The sequence below is a fragment of the Entelurus aequoreus genome, linkage group LG03, assembly GCF_033978785.1.
Source record: "Entelurus aequoreus isolate RoL-2023_Sb linkage group LG03, RoL_Eaeq_v1.1, whole genome shotgun sequence".
Taxonomy (NCBI): domain Eukaryota; kingdom Metazoa; phylum Chordata; class Actinopteri; order Syngnathiformes; family Syngnathidae; genus Entelurus; species Entelurus aequoreus.
In genome coordinates, this window is record NC_084733.1 from 47,908,894 (window position 1) to 47,924,449 (window position 15,556).

General features: G+C 38.4%; 2 protein-coding genes across 2 annotated transcripts in view; both read left to right on the forward strand.

The window, feature by feature from the left end:
• spint1a (serine peptidase inhibitor, Kunitz type 1 a) overlaps positions 1–7,502 on the forward strand; it is a 33,681-nt gene extending 26,179 nt beyond the window's left edge. The window contains exons 9-10 of the mRNA XM_062041982.1: positions 6,518–6,577; positions 6,663–7,502. Coding sequence (XP_061897966.1) covers positions 6,518–6,577; positions 6,663–6,850 — 248 coding nt within the window. The 3' untranslated portion in view covers positions 6,851–7,502. The remainder of the gene's footprint in view (positions 1–6,517; positions 6,578–6,662) is intronic.
• A 1,095-nt stretch (positions 7,503–8,597) lies between these two features.
• Positions 8,598–15,556, forward strand: part of LOC133646530 (pleckstrin homology domain-containing family G member 3) — a 90,158-nt gene continuing 83,199 nt past the window's right edge. The window contains exon 1 of the mRNA XM_062041983.1: positions 8,598–8,786. The gene's annotated coding sequence lies outside the window, so the exon portion shown is untranslated. The remainder of the gene's footprint in view (positions 8,787–15,556) is intronic.

The window sequence follows — 15,556 nt, forward strand, 5'->3', positions numbered from 1 at the left end:
AAAATTCCCAAAAGTTAGGGCTTGACGATTATGGCAAAAATAGTAATCACGATTATTTTGATTGATATTGTAATCGCCATTAATGACACAATTACTCATGTTTTGAAATGAATTAATATTTATTGTCCCACCAAAACTCAACCCAAGTAATTTAAAAAAAACGGATAGAAATTAGAATAAAAATAACCAACAACAAGTAAAATAATGGTAATAACAATATATTTAAATAAAAATAGCAATATACAAAATTATAAATTTCAGTTTTTCTGTTTTAGTTGCTGAGTTGCAATCACGTGATCTAGAGGCACTTCCAGTTGTCAGGCAATGCTTAGAGTCCCATTAGGCTGCTGTTTATTTACCTGCATCAGTGCAAATTTTGGCGTAATTGAAAGGTTTAGAGGCAACTGTATCAACAATCATGAAAAAAAATTTTAAAATGGGATGGAGTGGATTATACACTATTAAGAAAAAATGTTTTTGAAAGATTTAAACTATTATCACCAAGACGTTATTGCTCGCTACGACCTCATTTAATTTGACATTCACACGGATATAGAGAAGAAAAGATTGGTGGTGCATCACATCTTTAAATCTCGAGGGGTCCACAAATTAAACATCAATATATAAAAGACAAGTATCGCTAGGTAACGTATTTGATTTACCTATAGTGCTGTGCTGCTATCAGCGTGACGCTAATGAATAAATAAAGCACTTTGCTTACGTGCACAATATATATACACCTGTGTATTAGGGATGGAACGGTAAACGGTATAATGATAAACCGTGATAAAATCCCAGACGGTTAGTAATGCCGTTTAAATGTTTAATTACCGAAAAACCGTCATTTAATAATGCATTTTAGGCAACACGGCTTACTTCCTGTTAAGCTGAATCGCCGCAGCACATGCGCACTAGAGCCGTTTGGCTCGAGTAAAAATGTTCCCTCTGAGTAAACGGAGCCGATCGCTTCGTTTCACTTCATTTCAATCGCTTCTAATTCCGCGGAGTCTCTGTGTGCGATTAAGAGCGCAATGCTGTTGGAGGAGAAAAATATTTGATGTTGCAGTTTCATTTTGAACGTGCATCTAGCGTCCGTTCATCAGCTGCTCGGACTGAGAGTTACCATGCAGCAGACGATGTGTCGGGAACGTTGCCACAACTTGTTTATAAAGTAAATGGTAAATGGGTTATACTTGTATAGCGCTTTTCTACCTTCAAGGTACTCAAAGCGCTTCGACACTATTTCCACATTCACCCATTCACACACACATTCACACACTGATGGCGGGAGCTGCCATGCAAGGCCCTAACCACGACCCATCAGGAGCAAGGGTGAAGTGTCTTGCTCAAGGACACAACGGACGTGACGAGGTTGGTAGAAGGTGGGGATTGAACCAGGAACCCTCAGATTGCTGGCACGGCCACTCTTCCAACCGCGCCACGCCAAAAGTCTTTAGTTTGTTTACGGGGATAGTCACTCGTTCTTTAATTTACCGGCTAACTTTATCAGTGCTCCAATAACATCAATACTAGCCAAATGTTTTGTTATCTCATCGAATTGAACGTAGGCTGACTTGTCATTGAGACACAAAGATTGTAGAAAACCCAAAACCAGAGAAATTGGCACGTTGTGTAAATCGTAAATAAAAACAGAATACAATGATTTGCAAATTCTTTTCAACCTATATTTAATTGAATAGACTGCAAAGACAAGATACTTAACGTTCGAACTGGAAAACTTTTGTTATTTTTTGCAAATATTGGCTCATTTAGAATTTGATGCCTGCAACATGTTTCAAAAAAGCTGGCACAAGTGACAAGATAAGACTGAGAAAGTAAGGGAATGCTCATCAAACACTTATTTGGAACATTTCACAGGTGAACAGGCTAATTGGGAACAGGTGGGTGCCACGATTGGGTATAAAAGCAGCTTCCATGAAATGCTCAGTCATTCAGAAACAAGGATGGGGCGAGGGTCACCACTTTGTGAACAAATGCGTGAGTAAATTGTTGAACAGTTTAAGAACAAAATGTCTCAACTATTGCAAGGAATTTAGGGATTTCACCATCTACGGTCTGTAATATTATCAAAAGGTTCAAAAAATCTGGAGAAATCACTGCACTTAAGCGATTATATTACAGACCTTCGATCCGTCAGGTGGTACTGCATCAAAAAAGCGACATCAGTGTGTAAATCACCACATGATATCACCACATGGGCTCAGGGACACTTCAGAAAACCACTGTCAATAACTAGTTTGTCGCTACATCTGTAAGTGCAAGTTAAAACTCTACTATGCAAAGCCATTCATCAACAACACCCAGAAACGCCGCCGGCTTCACTGGGCCCGAGCTCATCTAAGATGGACTGATGCAAAGTGGAAAAGTCTTCTGTGGTCTGATGAGTCCACATTTCAAATTGTGTTTGCAAACTGTGGACGTCATGTCCTCCGGAGCAAGAGGAAAAGAACCATCCGGATTGTTCTAGGCGCAAAGATCAAAAGCCAGCATCTGTGATGGTATGGGGGTGTATTAGTGCCCAAGGCATGGGTAACTTACACATCTGTTAAGGCACTATTAATGCTGAAAGGTACAAACAGGTTTTGGAGCAACATATGTTGCCATCCAAGCAACGTTATCATGGACGCCCCTGCTTATTTCAGCAAGACAATTCCAAGCCACATGTTACAACAGCGTGGCTTCATAGTAAAAGAGTGCGGGTACTAGACTGGCCTGATTGTAGTCCAGAACTGTCTCCCATTGAAAATGTGTGGCGCAATATGAAGCGTAAACTTATTCAGTGGCCTAGTGGTTAGAGTGTCCGCCCTGAGATCGGTAGGTTGTGAGTTCAAACCCCGGCCGAGTCATAACAAAGACGATAAAAATGGGACCCATTACCTCCCTGCTTGGCACTCAGCAACAAGGGTTGGAATTGGGGGTTAAATCACCAAAATGATTCCCGGGCGCGGCCACTGTTGCTGCCCAGTGCTCCCCTCACCTCCCAGGGGGTGAACAAGGAGATTGGTCAAATGCAGAGGACAAATTTCACCACACCTAGTGTGTGTGTGACAATCATTGGTACTTTAACTTTAACTTTAACTTAAGTAAAATACCACAACTGAGACCGGACTGTTGAACAACTTAAACTGTACATCAAGCAAGAATGGGAAAGAATTCCACCTGAAAAGCTTCAAAAATTGGTCTCCTCAGTTCCCAAATGTTTAATGAGTGTTTTTAAAAGGAAAGGCCTTGTAACAGTGGTAAAAATGCCCCTGTGCCAACGTCACTGTGTTGCTGCTATTCAATTATAAGTTAATGATTATTTGCAAAAAAAAAAAAAAGTTTCTCATTTCGAACATTAAATATCTTGTCTTTGAAGTCTATTCAAGGGGATATACGTTGAAAATGATATGCAAATCATTAGATTCTGTTTTTATTTACTAATTGCACAACGTGCCAACTTCACTGGTGTTGGGTTTTGTATATTAGATGTGAGAGGTATCACTCCAGTTTATTTTTGTTGGCCAAACTGTTGGACTGAAGTACATGGTTGTTGGAGAAGAACAAAGCTTGTTTATTGACTTTATCTTAATTAGCCAAACTGCTTTGTGTTTTATATTGATATCAAAAAGTAAACACCATGTTTTTGTTTACATTACTTGTGTTTAGGGATGATGTTTGATAAGGAATTATCGAGTTCGAGCCTATTATCGAATCCTCTTATCGAACCGATTCCTTATCGATTCTCTTATCGAGTCCAGATAGGTTGTTGTATATGGAAAAAAAACCACAATATTTTGTTTAACAAAAGCTCACTTTTATTATATAATAAAAAAAATAAAATCTAATAAATAAATGAATATTGACTGTTACCCACCTAAAAAAAAATATAATAAATAAATAAATATTGACTGTTGTTACCCAAAGTATATTAAGTGGGATTTTTCAGAGAAACAAATATATACAGTAACACAAAAACAACCTGTCTCTGTGATCACTACAGGTGTATAAATAATAATATAGTGTTAAATAAAATCAGTCCCTTGGGCACAAAACTGAAAATAATACAGCTCTCCAAAAAGTGCACTTCTGCTGCTATTTGACATAACTGTTTGTTATGATGCTTTGACATTTTTGCACTTTATTTCTTTATTGAAAGAAAATTCTATGAAGAGAAAAGTTCTTTGCAAATGTGGTTACAATGCTAAAAAAATGAAAAGTTAAAGCTAAAAAAATAAATACACTTTATTGAGTTAACATTATTTCTTTATAGGAGGAAAAATGTTATGAGCGAGAAAATATAACAACTACACTACCCAGCATGCAGCGGGAGTTACGAGCATGCGCGGTAGCCCCGAAAAGTGTTGCATGTTGCCACGCTGTGAAAGTAAACGTCAAGAACTCAGCCAACACGCCTCGTCTGCTATTTATAATTAGACAGACAACACATCTACAGTGTGATTTTGTTTTGTTTACAAGGAAAGAAAAACAAAAGTTAAAAAAGGGAGATATGTTGTATATATGTATGTGCTGTGGTTGTTTTAAGAACGTTGCGACAGCTGCCGTAAAGGAGGTGCGTTGCTAGCCTGGTTGCTATGTTTCCGGTTGGTCGTAAAAGTGTCCGTCATGTGTTTTACCCTGCTAAAATCTCTCAGTAAATGTATTCGATGGACGATAGCTTTTGTTTTTAACTTTATTACACCTTGGAGCGCTTTTTCCCGTCCATTGTTTTCCTGCTTTCGCTATCTGCGCCTAATGACTGAGCTACATGACGTCAATTCTTGTGATGTCCCACGGAGCATTTCTGGTCGGGACGGGATTCGAATAAAGAATCAACTCTTTTCCTTTACTATAGTGGTCTCGATAACGGGTACCGGTTCTCAAAAAGGGATTCGAGTCCGAGGACTCGGTTCTTTTCTTATCAAACAACCGGGAAAACCGGTTTCGAGTATCATCCCTACTTGTGTTGTTTCATTCCACAAAGTAATTACTTTAATAACCATTAATGTGGCATAGCATTTTGTTAATGTTCCATGGTGTATGATTAATACCTATGCAAACTCAATCGATCTGTCCTGATACATCATGTACATGTGCACACATTAGTACATTCAAATGTATGTACATAACTTAAATAATACCACTCTCTATGAAAGTGTAAAAATAGAGATAAAGGCATCATGTAATAAAAAAGCTGACACGCTGATACTATTAATAAACAAAAACACAAATATTTATCTTTAAATATATAGATAACGTTTATCTATAGCATTTTTATTAGATATTACAAATTACATAGATATTACAGATATTACATGGCGTCGCGTTCACACCCCAACACTGTTTTACCAAACATAATGAATAACCATGATTAATAATCGTTATTTTAATATTGATTAAAAAAATCATCTTAATTATTATTTTGCCCGTAATTGTGCAGTCCTATGTGTAAGACTAAACCTCATATATGAACACTATTTTTATCTACAGTATAAGGACAAAAAGTGCTGTTAGAGGACAAATTTCACCACACCTAGTGTGTGTGTGACAATCATTGGTACTTTAACTTATGTCTTATGTCCATAAGGTGGCATCATTCAAAATGTTCACATTTATTTGTATTTATTTATAGTATTATTTTGTGTCTGCCATATTACTTTGTTTATAATGATTGTGTTGCTTTCATATGCACATTCAACTTTCTACTTGAAGTATGTGTATACATTTTGATTGTGTTAGTGTTTTTTAAAAGTAAAACGTAATTAAAGGATTTCAGTATAAGTAGGTTTTTAAAATTTTGAGCACATTTAAGATTACCGCGATAATAATAACCATGATAATTTTGGTCACAATAACCGTGATAAGAAATGTTCATACCGTGACAGCTCTTGTGTGTGTGTGTGTGTGTGTGTGTGTGTGTGTGTGTGTGTGTGTGTGTGTGTGTGTGTGTGTGTGTGTGTGTGTGTGTGTGTGTGTGTGTGTGTGTGTGTGTGTGTGTGTGTGTGTGTGTGTGTGTGTGTGTGTGTGTGTGTGTGTGTGTGTGTGTGTGTGTGTGTGTGTGTGTGTGTGTGTGTGTGTGTGTGTGTACCGGTGTATATATATACTTTTTTTTTTTTTCTTTTTTTTTTTAAACAATGTATTTATTTATCTGGCCTTCTCATGTCCCCTGAGTTGGACATAAATATGACAACAAACTCTCAGTAAGATGTAGCACAATAACAGCCCAAGCAATCCTACATTAGGCCAGTATTCTCCCATCAATATGTGTACTATTAGACCAGTCCAAGTAAGGTAGTAAGTTACAGTACATTCACCTCTGCTTTGTATGTGATTTTAGTTGGTTTAGTTTTAGCTTGACTTCTCCTGACTTCCTCCTACTTTACTAAACAAATTAAGGCATTTGCATCAGGTCAGGCCAAAACTTAATGTGTATGTTTTTGTCAGCCATGAAACAATGTTTTTTGACTTGTTTCCAGTGCGTCTAATCTCAAAAAAGTATTGTTTTTTTTTTCATTAGAAAAGGATGTGTTTGCCAGAAGGCAGGAGTTTGAACGCAGAGCTGCTGGAAGTCAGACAAGTATGTAACTATTCTTGTAACTGAAAGTCTTATTACACATCAGGCAGATTTTCTGCAACACTGATAAATTTCTGTATTTGTGCAGGTGTCATTGCAATAGCTGCTATCCTGGGTTTAGCTATTCTCATCCTGTTGGGCATCCTGTTGTACTGCTTCATGAAAGGAAAGAAGAAGTCCTCACAGCACCACCGCGTGCCCGTCAACAACGCTCCACTCACCTCCATAGAAGACCGGGAGCGTCTGGTCTACAATAGTACAACCAAGCCCATCTGACCCCATCAGCCGTGACCTTTGATCCCCTGTCTGTACGATAAGGGACACCATCGGCCTGAGCTGTGTCATTTACTCAATGAACTCTGATTTATGAGAGAGACCACAATGTTCATGTTCACCACCCGAGTGGAACTGTTTTAATGGTGTATATAACATTTTTTGGTTGTTTTTAAGGACGCATACGTAGGAGGCAGTGTAGTGTTATATTTTTTAATCTGTTTATTAAATTTTTCTTAAGATAATTTTAATACAGTATGTCATTTTAACAGCTTGTTGTCCTACGGTTTCTACTTAGATAAACAAAGACCTCAAGTTATTTTATGTACTAGATTACCTCTATATATTGTACCTAATTCACACTTGATTCCGTGATATGGTCTGTTACTTCAAAGTAAACCTATAGATGACTAAAACTGGATTTTTTGAGTTTTATGTAAATGCCCTATTAATTTAGACATGTTCTGATGGTCAGATATGCTATCTTCTACATGTGTGTTACTCCATTGGATATTCTGAAAATTATAGGGGTAATCCATAATCTTTTTCTTATTATGGCTTGTAGAAGGAATGTTGTTTGGTGTTAAAATATGTTTTCATAATAAACTGATAATGCATTGCAAAATAAAGCTAACTTGTCAAAGAATTACCTCGATTATGTGTTTGCCAGTGTTTCTTTGTTGGACTTATATTGTTTGTTATACTAATTTTCTTTGTCACCTACAACAAAGCTAAAATGCAGATGTTTTTGTTCAGAGAGTTTAGCATATATTGGGTTGCTTCTAACTTCTAGCATATTAAATTCACAAAATGTATTACTTTTTCTGCCGGCAGCCCTCAGTAGAACAACCCTCCACAATAAAATGTTTATTTCATTGTTCTGCAATGCTAAAACACTTGATTCCATGCTTTAAAAAGCCACTCTTACATGTTTAAGCGACATGCAAATAATTTACACTCTACGGTCCACCCAGACTAGGCATTGCTTTATATTCACAGCAGGTGGCGATATTGTTTTTCTTGTAAAAACAAAAACAAAAAAACACTGCATTTCAGTTTTGGTGTTTTGTCGATTAAATTTTCCTTTGGTCTTAGTTTAGCATTTTAAAACCTCAGAAGATCATTTTATTAGTGAGGCTCTAAACTTCTTTGTGTGTACCAATAAAAGTTGCACTTTCACATTGTGAGAAGTCTCTGTAAAACAGTCAGCCGTATGGAAGAAGAAAGTCACAGAGGCAAAAGTGAAAGTTTAATCAGCCTCGCATAAATTACCATGCACCCCAACTGATTCATTGAAGCCTTCTTTTGTCTGTTAAATTTTCTGCTGACCTGACCCCCATAAATGTAATTGCCAGGGTTACAATTGGTTTCATTTATTATGCAGAAAACGATGTGTTTTGTATTAGTGTAGCATGTATTTATCTAGATTTTGAGAAAATACGCACACAATTTTTTATCGTTCTTTGATAATTTTTGCCCCACTACAATCCAGATGTTGAGAACACGTCAAAACATCAAACCCTGACGTCAAAAGTAGGCGTTCCTTTGCTGCATTCATGTCCTTCGTATATTTACATATTTTAGGCGGATGCATAAAAGCAAATTATATAATTAATGTATTTGTCAATATTATAATAAATTGTTTGGATATGATTAACACATTGGGGGAAAAAAATAATATAGTAATCCTAACACGCTATTTCATAGAAGAGTTTAGGAAATCCGATGGACTCTGAACGCAGCAGTGGTTTTACGGCGTTCCTCTTCCAAGATGCTACAGTTCGGTCAGTTGAAAAAAAGTCACCCAGGCTGAGCGGCTCGGTGAGACGTCAACATGTGGAAATCAAGGATTTAACGGCGTGGCAGCAATATTATCAACGAGAAATCACCGAGTAGAACTTTTAACTGTCGTCGGACGCCAAGAAGTTGTCCATTTTCGGTACGTGGTCTGCATTTTAAACACACAAAGTCTTTGCTAACTTCATGTTCTCTTTGATGGCTAATATGAAGATGTCCGGCCTCGTTTAAAGTAATGTTATTAAGTGTGTCAAAAAATATTTTTTTAAGCTTGACTGGGACGTTTTATCAGTTAACTAGCTTGACTATTCAGTTTCAAAATAAAACGTTTACGGAGTAACTCAAAGCTCAGAGACGTTCTCTAATTTGAAGCCATCCGTTATAATCCCCCTTTTTTAATAGCAAATAACAGTCTAGAACATTCCAAATCATCTGCTGCTCATCCTCACCATTATTTTGTATGTTGGATCCTTGCTTTGTGCAATTTCACAATTCCAAAGTTTGAAAGTTGGGGGCCTGAGTTTCAGTGAGATAAGTGATGTTTGTGTTTGAATTGAACACTTTGGGTTCAATGAACTTTGGTTAGCTGTTTCGATGAAGTATTGGGTTTATTTCCCAAGTCATCCTTTGCAATGTCGGGTCAGACTTAACACCCTAGGTTCTACTGAATCATTTGCAATTTCCTATTTTTCTCTCACCACCCATGGTGCTCATGTTTAGCCAATTGTTCTCCTCTAATGAGCGCCCCAGTGTGATCAGTGTGACGTTTCTTTTTTTCTTTTTTTGTTAGCAACTGCTATATAAGAAAGGAATAAAACCAATGAGGGACTTGTGAAAAGTTTAATCTTCTCCATTTTTGACCCCACTTGACACTGCAGACTTAAATATCTCAAGATAATTTCAAGCCTAAATGTTGCCTCAATACAATTAAGTCACCATTCAGCTGGTCCAGACAGGAAACGACTCTTGGACGATAGATCTAGCGCTTAACTCATTCTTCCAGAGCCTTGGTATGCTGCAGCTGTTATGAAATTACCAGACCCACTAACTTAATGGTTGATGCTACTTTGATGACAGTAAGCAAAGACTTGGACTTGTCAGGGCACAAAAAAGTTGCAGCTTTTGCACGTTCCAAGTCAGTTTACCCGTTGAGAGTCAAAGATCAACTTTGAACCAAACAAGTGACTGCCCTACTTGTTTTGAAAAGGAAAGAGTGTGTGCTAGGTAGGGCTGCATGATTTTTAGAAAAAACGTAATTGCGATTTTCATCTATAGAATGGCGATTGTGATTCGATTTGTGATTTTAATATTTTATACATTAAAATGCATAAAATTGCAAAAATTACGAGTTGAGGAAGACATGTTATTGTACTCTGTCTCATATGCTCTTGAACTGAATAAATAATTGATAAAAATTATACAGTGATCATCCATCCATCCATCGTCTTCCGCTTATCCGAGGTCGGGTCACGGGGGCAGCAGCCTAAGCAGGGAAGCCCAGACTTCCCTCTCCTAAGCCACTTGGTCCAGCTCCTCCCGGGGGATCCCGAGGCATTCGCAGGCCAGCCGGGAGACATAGTTTTTCCAATGTGCCCTGGGTTTTCCCCGTGGCCTCCTACCGGTCGGATGTGCCCGAAACACTTCCCTAGGGAGGCTTTCGGGTGGCATCCTGACCAGATGCCAGAACCACCTCATCTGGCTCCTCTCGATGTGGAGGAGCAGCGGCTTTAGTTTGAGCTCCTCCCGGAGTGATCATAATGTATAATAATAATAATGCAAGTAACCATTTAAAATAATTACTCAATTAACTTAGATTTATAAACTAAAATCCACTTTTATTTCTCATTACTAGAGATGTAACGGTATTAAAATCTCACGGTACGATATTATCACAGTATGATATTATTGTGGTATATGTCCCCCCCCCCCCAAAAAAAAGCAACTTAAAAAAAGACTTGTGTAAAATGAAGTGGCAGGAATGTTTAGGATGAACACACTTACTGTAATTGAACACAAACATAATGCTAAAATGTTCTAATCATATTTTGTACTACAAACATGTTTTTTTAAGTGCAGGAACATCCACTGTTTCAAGTGAATATTTAAAAAAAATCTTACACTCAAGTGTCCTTAAGGTGACAATGTAAAGATCCAGTGTAAAACTATAATGTTATCTTTATTGTCTTTCAACTTTTACTTTATGAGAAGCCGTGTCCTCAACAGTGGACATATTTATTTTATTTCAGTTTTTGGAAAATGCTGATTCTCAGAAAAGTTAACTAACAATGTAACTTTTTATAATGTGAATACCTCAATGATTTTTTAGCTTCGCTGGCTTCAAATATCTTTTCTTGGTGACGGTTTATGAGTTGGCGACTTGTCCAGGGTGTACCCAGCCTTCCACCCGGTTGAAGCTGGGATAGGCTCCAGCACCCCGGCGACCCCGAGAGGGACAAGCGGTACAAAATGGATGGATGGGATGGACTTGGCCATGGTGCTGCCTTCCGCCCGAGTGCAGCTAGATAGGCTCCGTGACATCGAGAGGGACAAGCAGTAGAAAATGGATGTATGGATTAAGAAGTTATCAAGTAGCTTTTGAGTAATTCCCACGGTGAACTGTTTTTTTTGGTGATTTCCTTCTGTGCGCTGCAACGTGACTGGCTGGTTGTCACACTGGAAACGCTCACGACGCTCTGCAGAACGCAGACTTTATGACTTCTGCCAAAGAGGTTATGTTTTCGCCAGGGTTTGTATTTGTCTGTTAGCAACAAAACTCAAAAAGTTATGGATTGATTGTGATGTATTTTTCTGGAAATGTCCAAAAAAAACAAATTCCTCATGTACTACAAACACACTTCAACTTCCTGCTTACGCCGTTCCAGGCCCCCCACTTTGTCGATCCCACGCTGCGCAGAGGCTTCTGGGAGAGGTAGTTTATTTTCAGACCTGGTCAACGCTTAAGCACCAGGAAAAATGCATACACCAAGTTTTTGTTTGATACCGTCACTGCGTTATTGTGAAGACTCTGAAACCACAATACCACGGTATCTACAATACCGTTACATAGGGATGATGTTTGATAAGAAATTATCGAGTTCGAGCCCATTATCGAATCCTCTTATCGGACCGATTCCTTATCGATTCTCTTATCGAATCCAGATAGGTTGTTGTGTATTGAAAAAAACACAATATTTGGTTTAACAAAAGCTCACTTTTATTTTATAAGAAAAAATAAATATAAAATAAATAAATAAATATTGACTGTTACCCCCCTAAAAAAAATAAAAAAATAAAATATTGACTGTTGTTACCCAAAGTATATTAAGTGGGATTTTTCAGAAAAACAAATATATACAGTAACACAAAAACAACCTGTCTCTGTGATCACTATAGGTGTATAAATAATAATATAGTGTTAAATAAAATCAGTCCCTTGGGCACAAAACTGAAAATAATACAGCTCTCCAAAAAGTGCACTTCTGCTGCTATTGGAACATACTAACTACACACACAGGCAGACAGCTAACAAACAATCCAAGACGTCTAATAAAGTTCCAAAGCAGATTAATCCATTTAGGCTCTTTATTGTTGTTGATCTTGCTTTGTCTTTTCCTATCTTTACTTTTGTCTTGCACTGGACTATTATTTTTATTTTTTTAAAACTGAAATACACACAATGACAAACGTATAAGCTATGTGATTCAATTAACATACTGAAATTTAATACACAATATGTAAATATTAGCTTCACACAAATATACAGTACTATCATCAAAGAAATACTTCTGAGTGTTGAAACTATTTCGATGGTGGAACTACATGACCGGCAGCCATTTTAAGTCCTCAAAACATCCATTGAAACAGTGCACAAAAATCGTTTTTCAATAAACATCTTAGTATTAAATTTAATCACTTTCCACCTTAATATTGAGTTACATAAACAAGTTAAACAGTTTACTTACAGACTTATCTTTTCCAAGGCTTGTAAGAACTAACACAACTTGTCTACTTCTCAATTGTCTCATGAACTGAACTGACTTCGTTAACCCGGAAGTGCCCAAACTGACGCATAGTATTTTCATATCGCCACAAGGTGTCAGTAAGAGTCTACAATCAAATGGGCAAAACATTGCCGTCCCACAGAGCATTTCCTGTGGGAAGGGATTCGTTCCCAGGGATTCGAATAAAGAACCAACTCTTTTTCTTTACCATAGTGGCCTCGATAACGGGAACCGATCCTCAAAAAGGGATTTGAGTCCATGGAATCGGTTCTTTTCTTATCGAACAACCGGGAGAACCGGGTTCGAACATCATCCCTACCGTTACATCCCTACTCATTACTAGGAGAGGGAATCTTTGGGCACCTCACGATTCGATTACGATTCAGGAGTGACGATTCTGTATATTTATGCAGTTTAACATTTCTTTTTGTTTCACTAAATAAACGTTTATCACTTGCAACGTTAAAAAAACAATTCATTTGGAATAAGAAACAGTTAAATTAATTTCCCCATTTAATGAATTGATGGAAATTTGTGGAAAACTGGAACATAAGTGCCCCATAATAAAGGAGTTGGTCGGATCGCTCTGTGAGGTGGCTCGCTGCAGTCAGTCAGCCAAATTTTAGAACTGTCTGCATTACTTTATTTACAATAAAAAAATCGATTATCGACGTTCACTAATCGATTCTATAATCGTCCATGTCTGAATTGCGATGCATCTAAGTATCGATTATTTACCCCACCTCTAGTAATCATATTTTTTTCCTCCTAACTTTTGTCACTTTGCGGAACTTCTCAATGGCGAGTGACGAGGCTCTCCGTCTGTGCTTTCTGTGTGTGTAAAGCTGGTACTCCGCTCTCCACCCACCGACACAAAGATTGTGTATGACTGAAAGGAGGGCTCACTGCGTTTAATTAATTCTGTTGGATAAGCACGCTCAGGTGCTGAGAACGATACACAGACTGAGGTCCCGTTTACACTAAGCCGGATAAGGTTATCCAGGGTAAATCCCACCTAACCTTATCTGTGTGCACACACAACAATGCCACCGTTTAAGACCCCCGCCCCCTCCGTCCGCCGGTGCAACGCGACCTAGTACGCATGCGCGAAAAGAGAAAAAAACAACCCACCTGAGCGTCCATCTGCTCCAATCTCCCCAGTAGATGACTTTACTTCACTGTGAAGTTATTTAAAAGAGCTATATTGTAAATTGTTTGCTGTGCATTTTACATTTGTTTGCTGTGTTTTGTGTGCAAGTTTTTAAATTAAAAATGTATCTCCTTTGAACAATATCCAGTGTTGTGGTATTTCAATGAAGTCCAGTGTGCTGTGGGGCCCTATTGTAGTGAATCACACCTGATGACACATCATAAATTAATCAAATCTTTAATCGACATGAGAAAGTAGACAATTTTACTCAATTACAACAGTTAATCTAGACCAGTGGTTCTTAAAGGCCTTCTGAAACCCACTACTACCGACCACGCAGTCTGATAGTTTATATATCAATGATGTAATCTTAACATTGCAACACATGCCAATACGGCCGGGTTAACTTTTAAAGTGCAATTTTAAATTTCCCGCGAAACTTCCGGTTGAAAACGTCCATGTATGATGACGTTTGCGCGTGACGTCAATGGTTGAAACGGAAGTATTCGGACACATTGTATCTCAATACAAACAGCTCTGTTTTCATCGCAAAATTACACAGTATTCTGGACATCTGTGTTGGTGAATCTTTTGCAATTTGTTTAATGAACAATAGAGACTACAAAGAAGAAAGTTGTTGGTGGGATCGGTGTATTAGCGGCTGGCTGCAGCAACACAACCAGGAGGACTTTGAGGATAGCAGACGCGCTATCCGACGCTAGCCGCCGACCGCATCGATGATCGGGTGAAGTCCTTCGTTGCGCCGTCGATCGCTGGAACGCAGGTGAGCACGGGTGTTGATTTCGCGTTCTCGACTCTCATTTTCAAGAGGATATACAGTAGTATCCATGGTGGTTTAAAATACAAATCCGTGATCCACAATAGAAAAAGGAGAGAGTGTGGAATCCAATGAGCCCTTGTACCTAAGTTACGGTCAGAGCGAAAAAAGATACGTCCTGCACTGCACTCTAGTCCTTCACTCTCACGTTCCTCATCCACAAATCTTTCATCCTGACTCAAATTAATGGGGTAATCGTCGCTTTCTCGGTCCGAATCGCTCTCGCTGCTGGTGTAAACAATGGGGAAATGTGAGGAGCCTTTCAACCTGCGACGTCACGCTACTTCCGGTACAGGCAAGGCTTTTTTTATCAGCGACCAAAAGTTGCGAACTTTATCGTCGATGTTCTCTACTAAATCCTTTCAGCAAAAATATGGCAATATCGCGAAATGATCAAGAATGACACATAGAATGGATCTGCTATCCCCGTTTAAATAAAAAAAAATCATTCCAGTAGGCCTTTAACCTTGTTGGAGGTTCTGAACTCCACCAGTTTCATATGCGCATTCACCGAACCCTTCTTTTGTGAAAAATAAAATGTTTTTTTTTCAAATTCAAGACAAAGTTATGTTTTTTTTCCTGGTGCACAAAATGAGCCATGCATGAACATCACCTTGTTCAAAGAACAAAACCAACAGTGCATGAACTCACAACAAATTACACACCTGCAAACCAGTGTGACTTCTGCTGTTGCCGTATCCATGATACGCCGATATGGAGAAGTTTTTATTTACACGATGAGTCGGGTTTGTCTTGATCGCCGCGGCGGAGGCTCCGCCGAACCCCTGAGGCCGACTCACCGAACCCAGGTTAAGAACCACTGATCTAGACAGAGAATACCCAAAGTATTGTTGTTGTGGGTTGACTGCGTCGTTGGGGTATTCTTTCGTGAGATATTGCGTCAGGGGATAAGCTGGGTCACC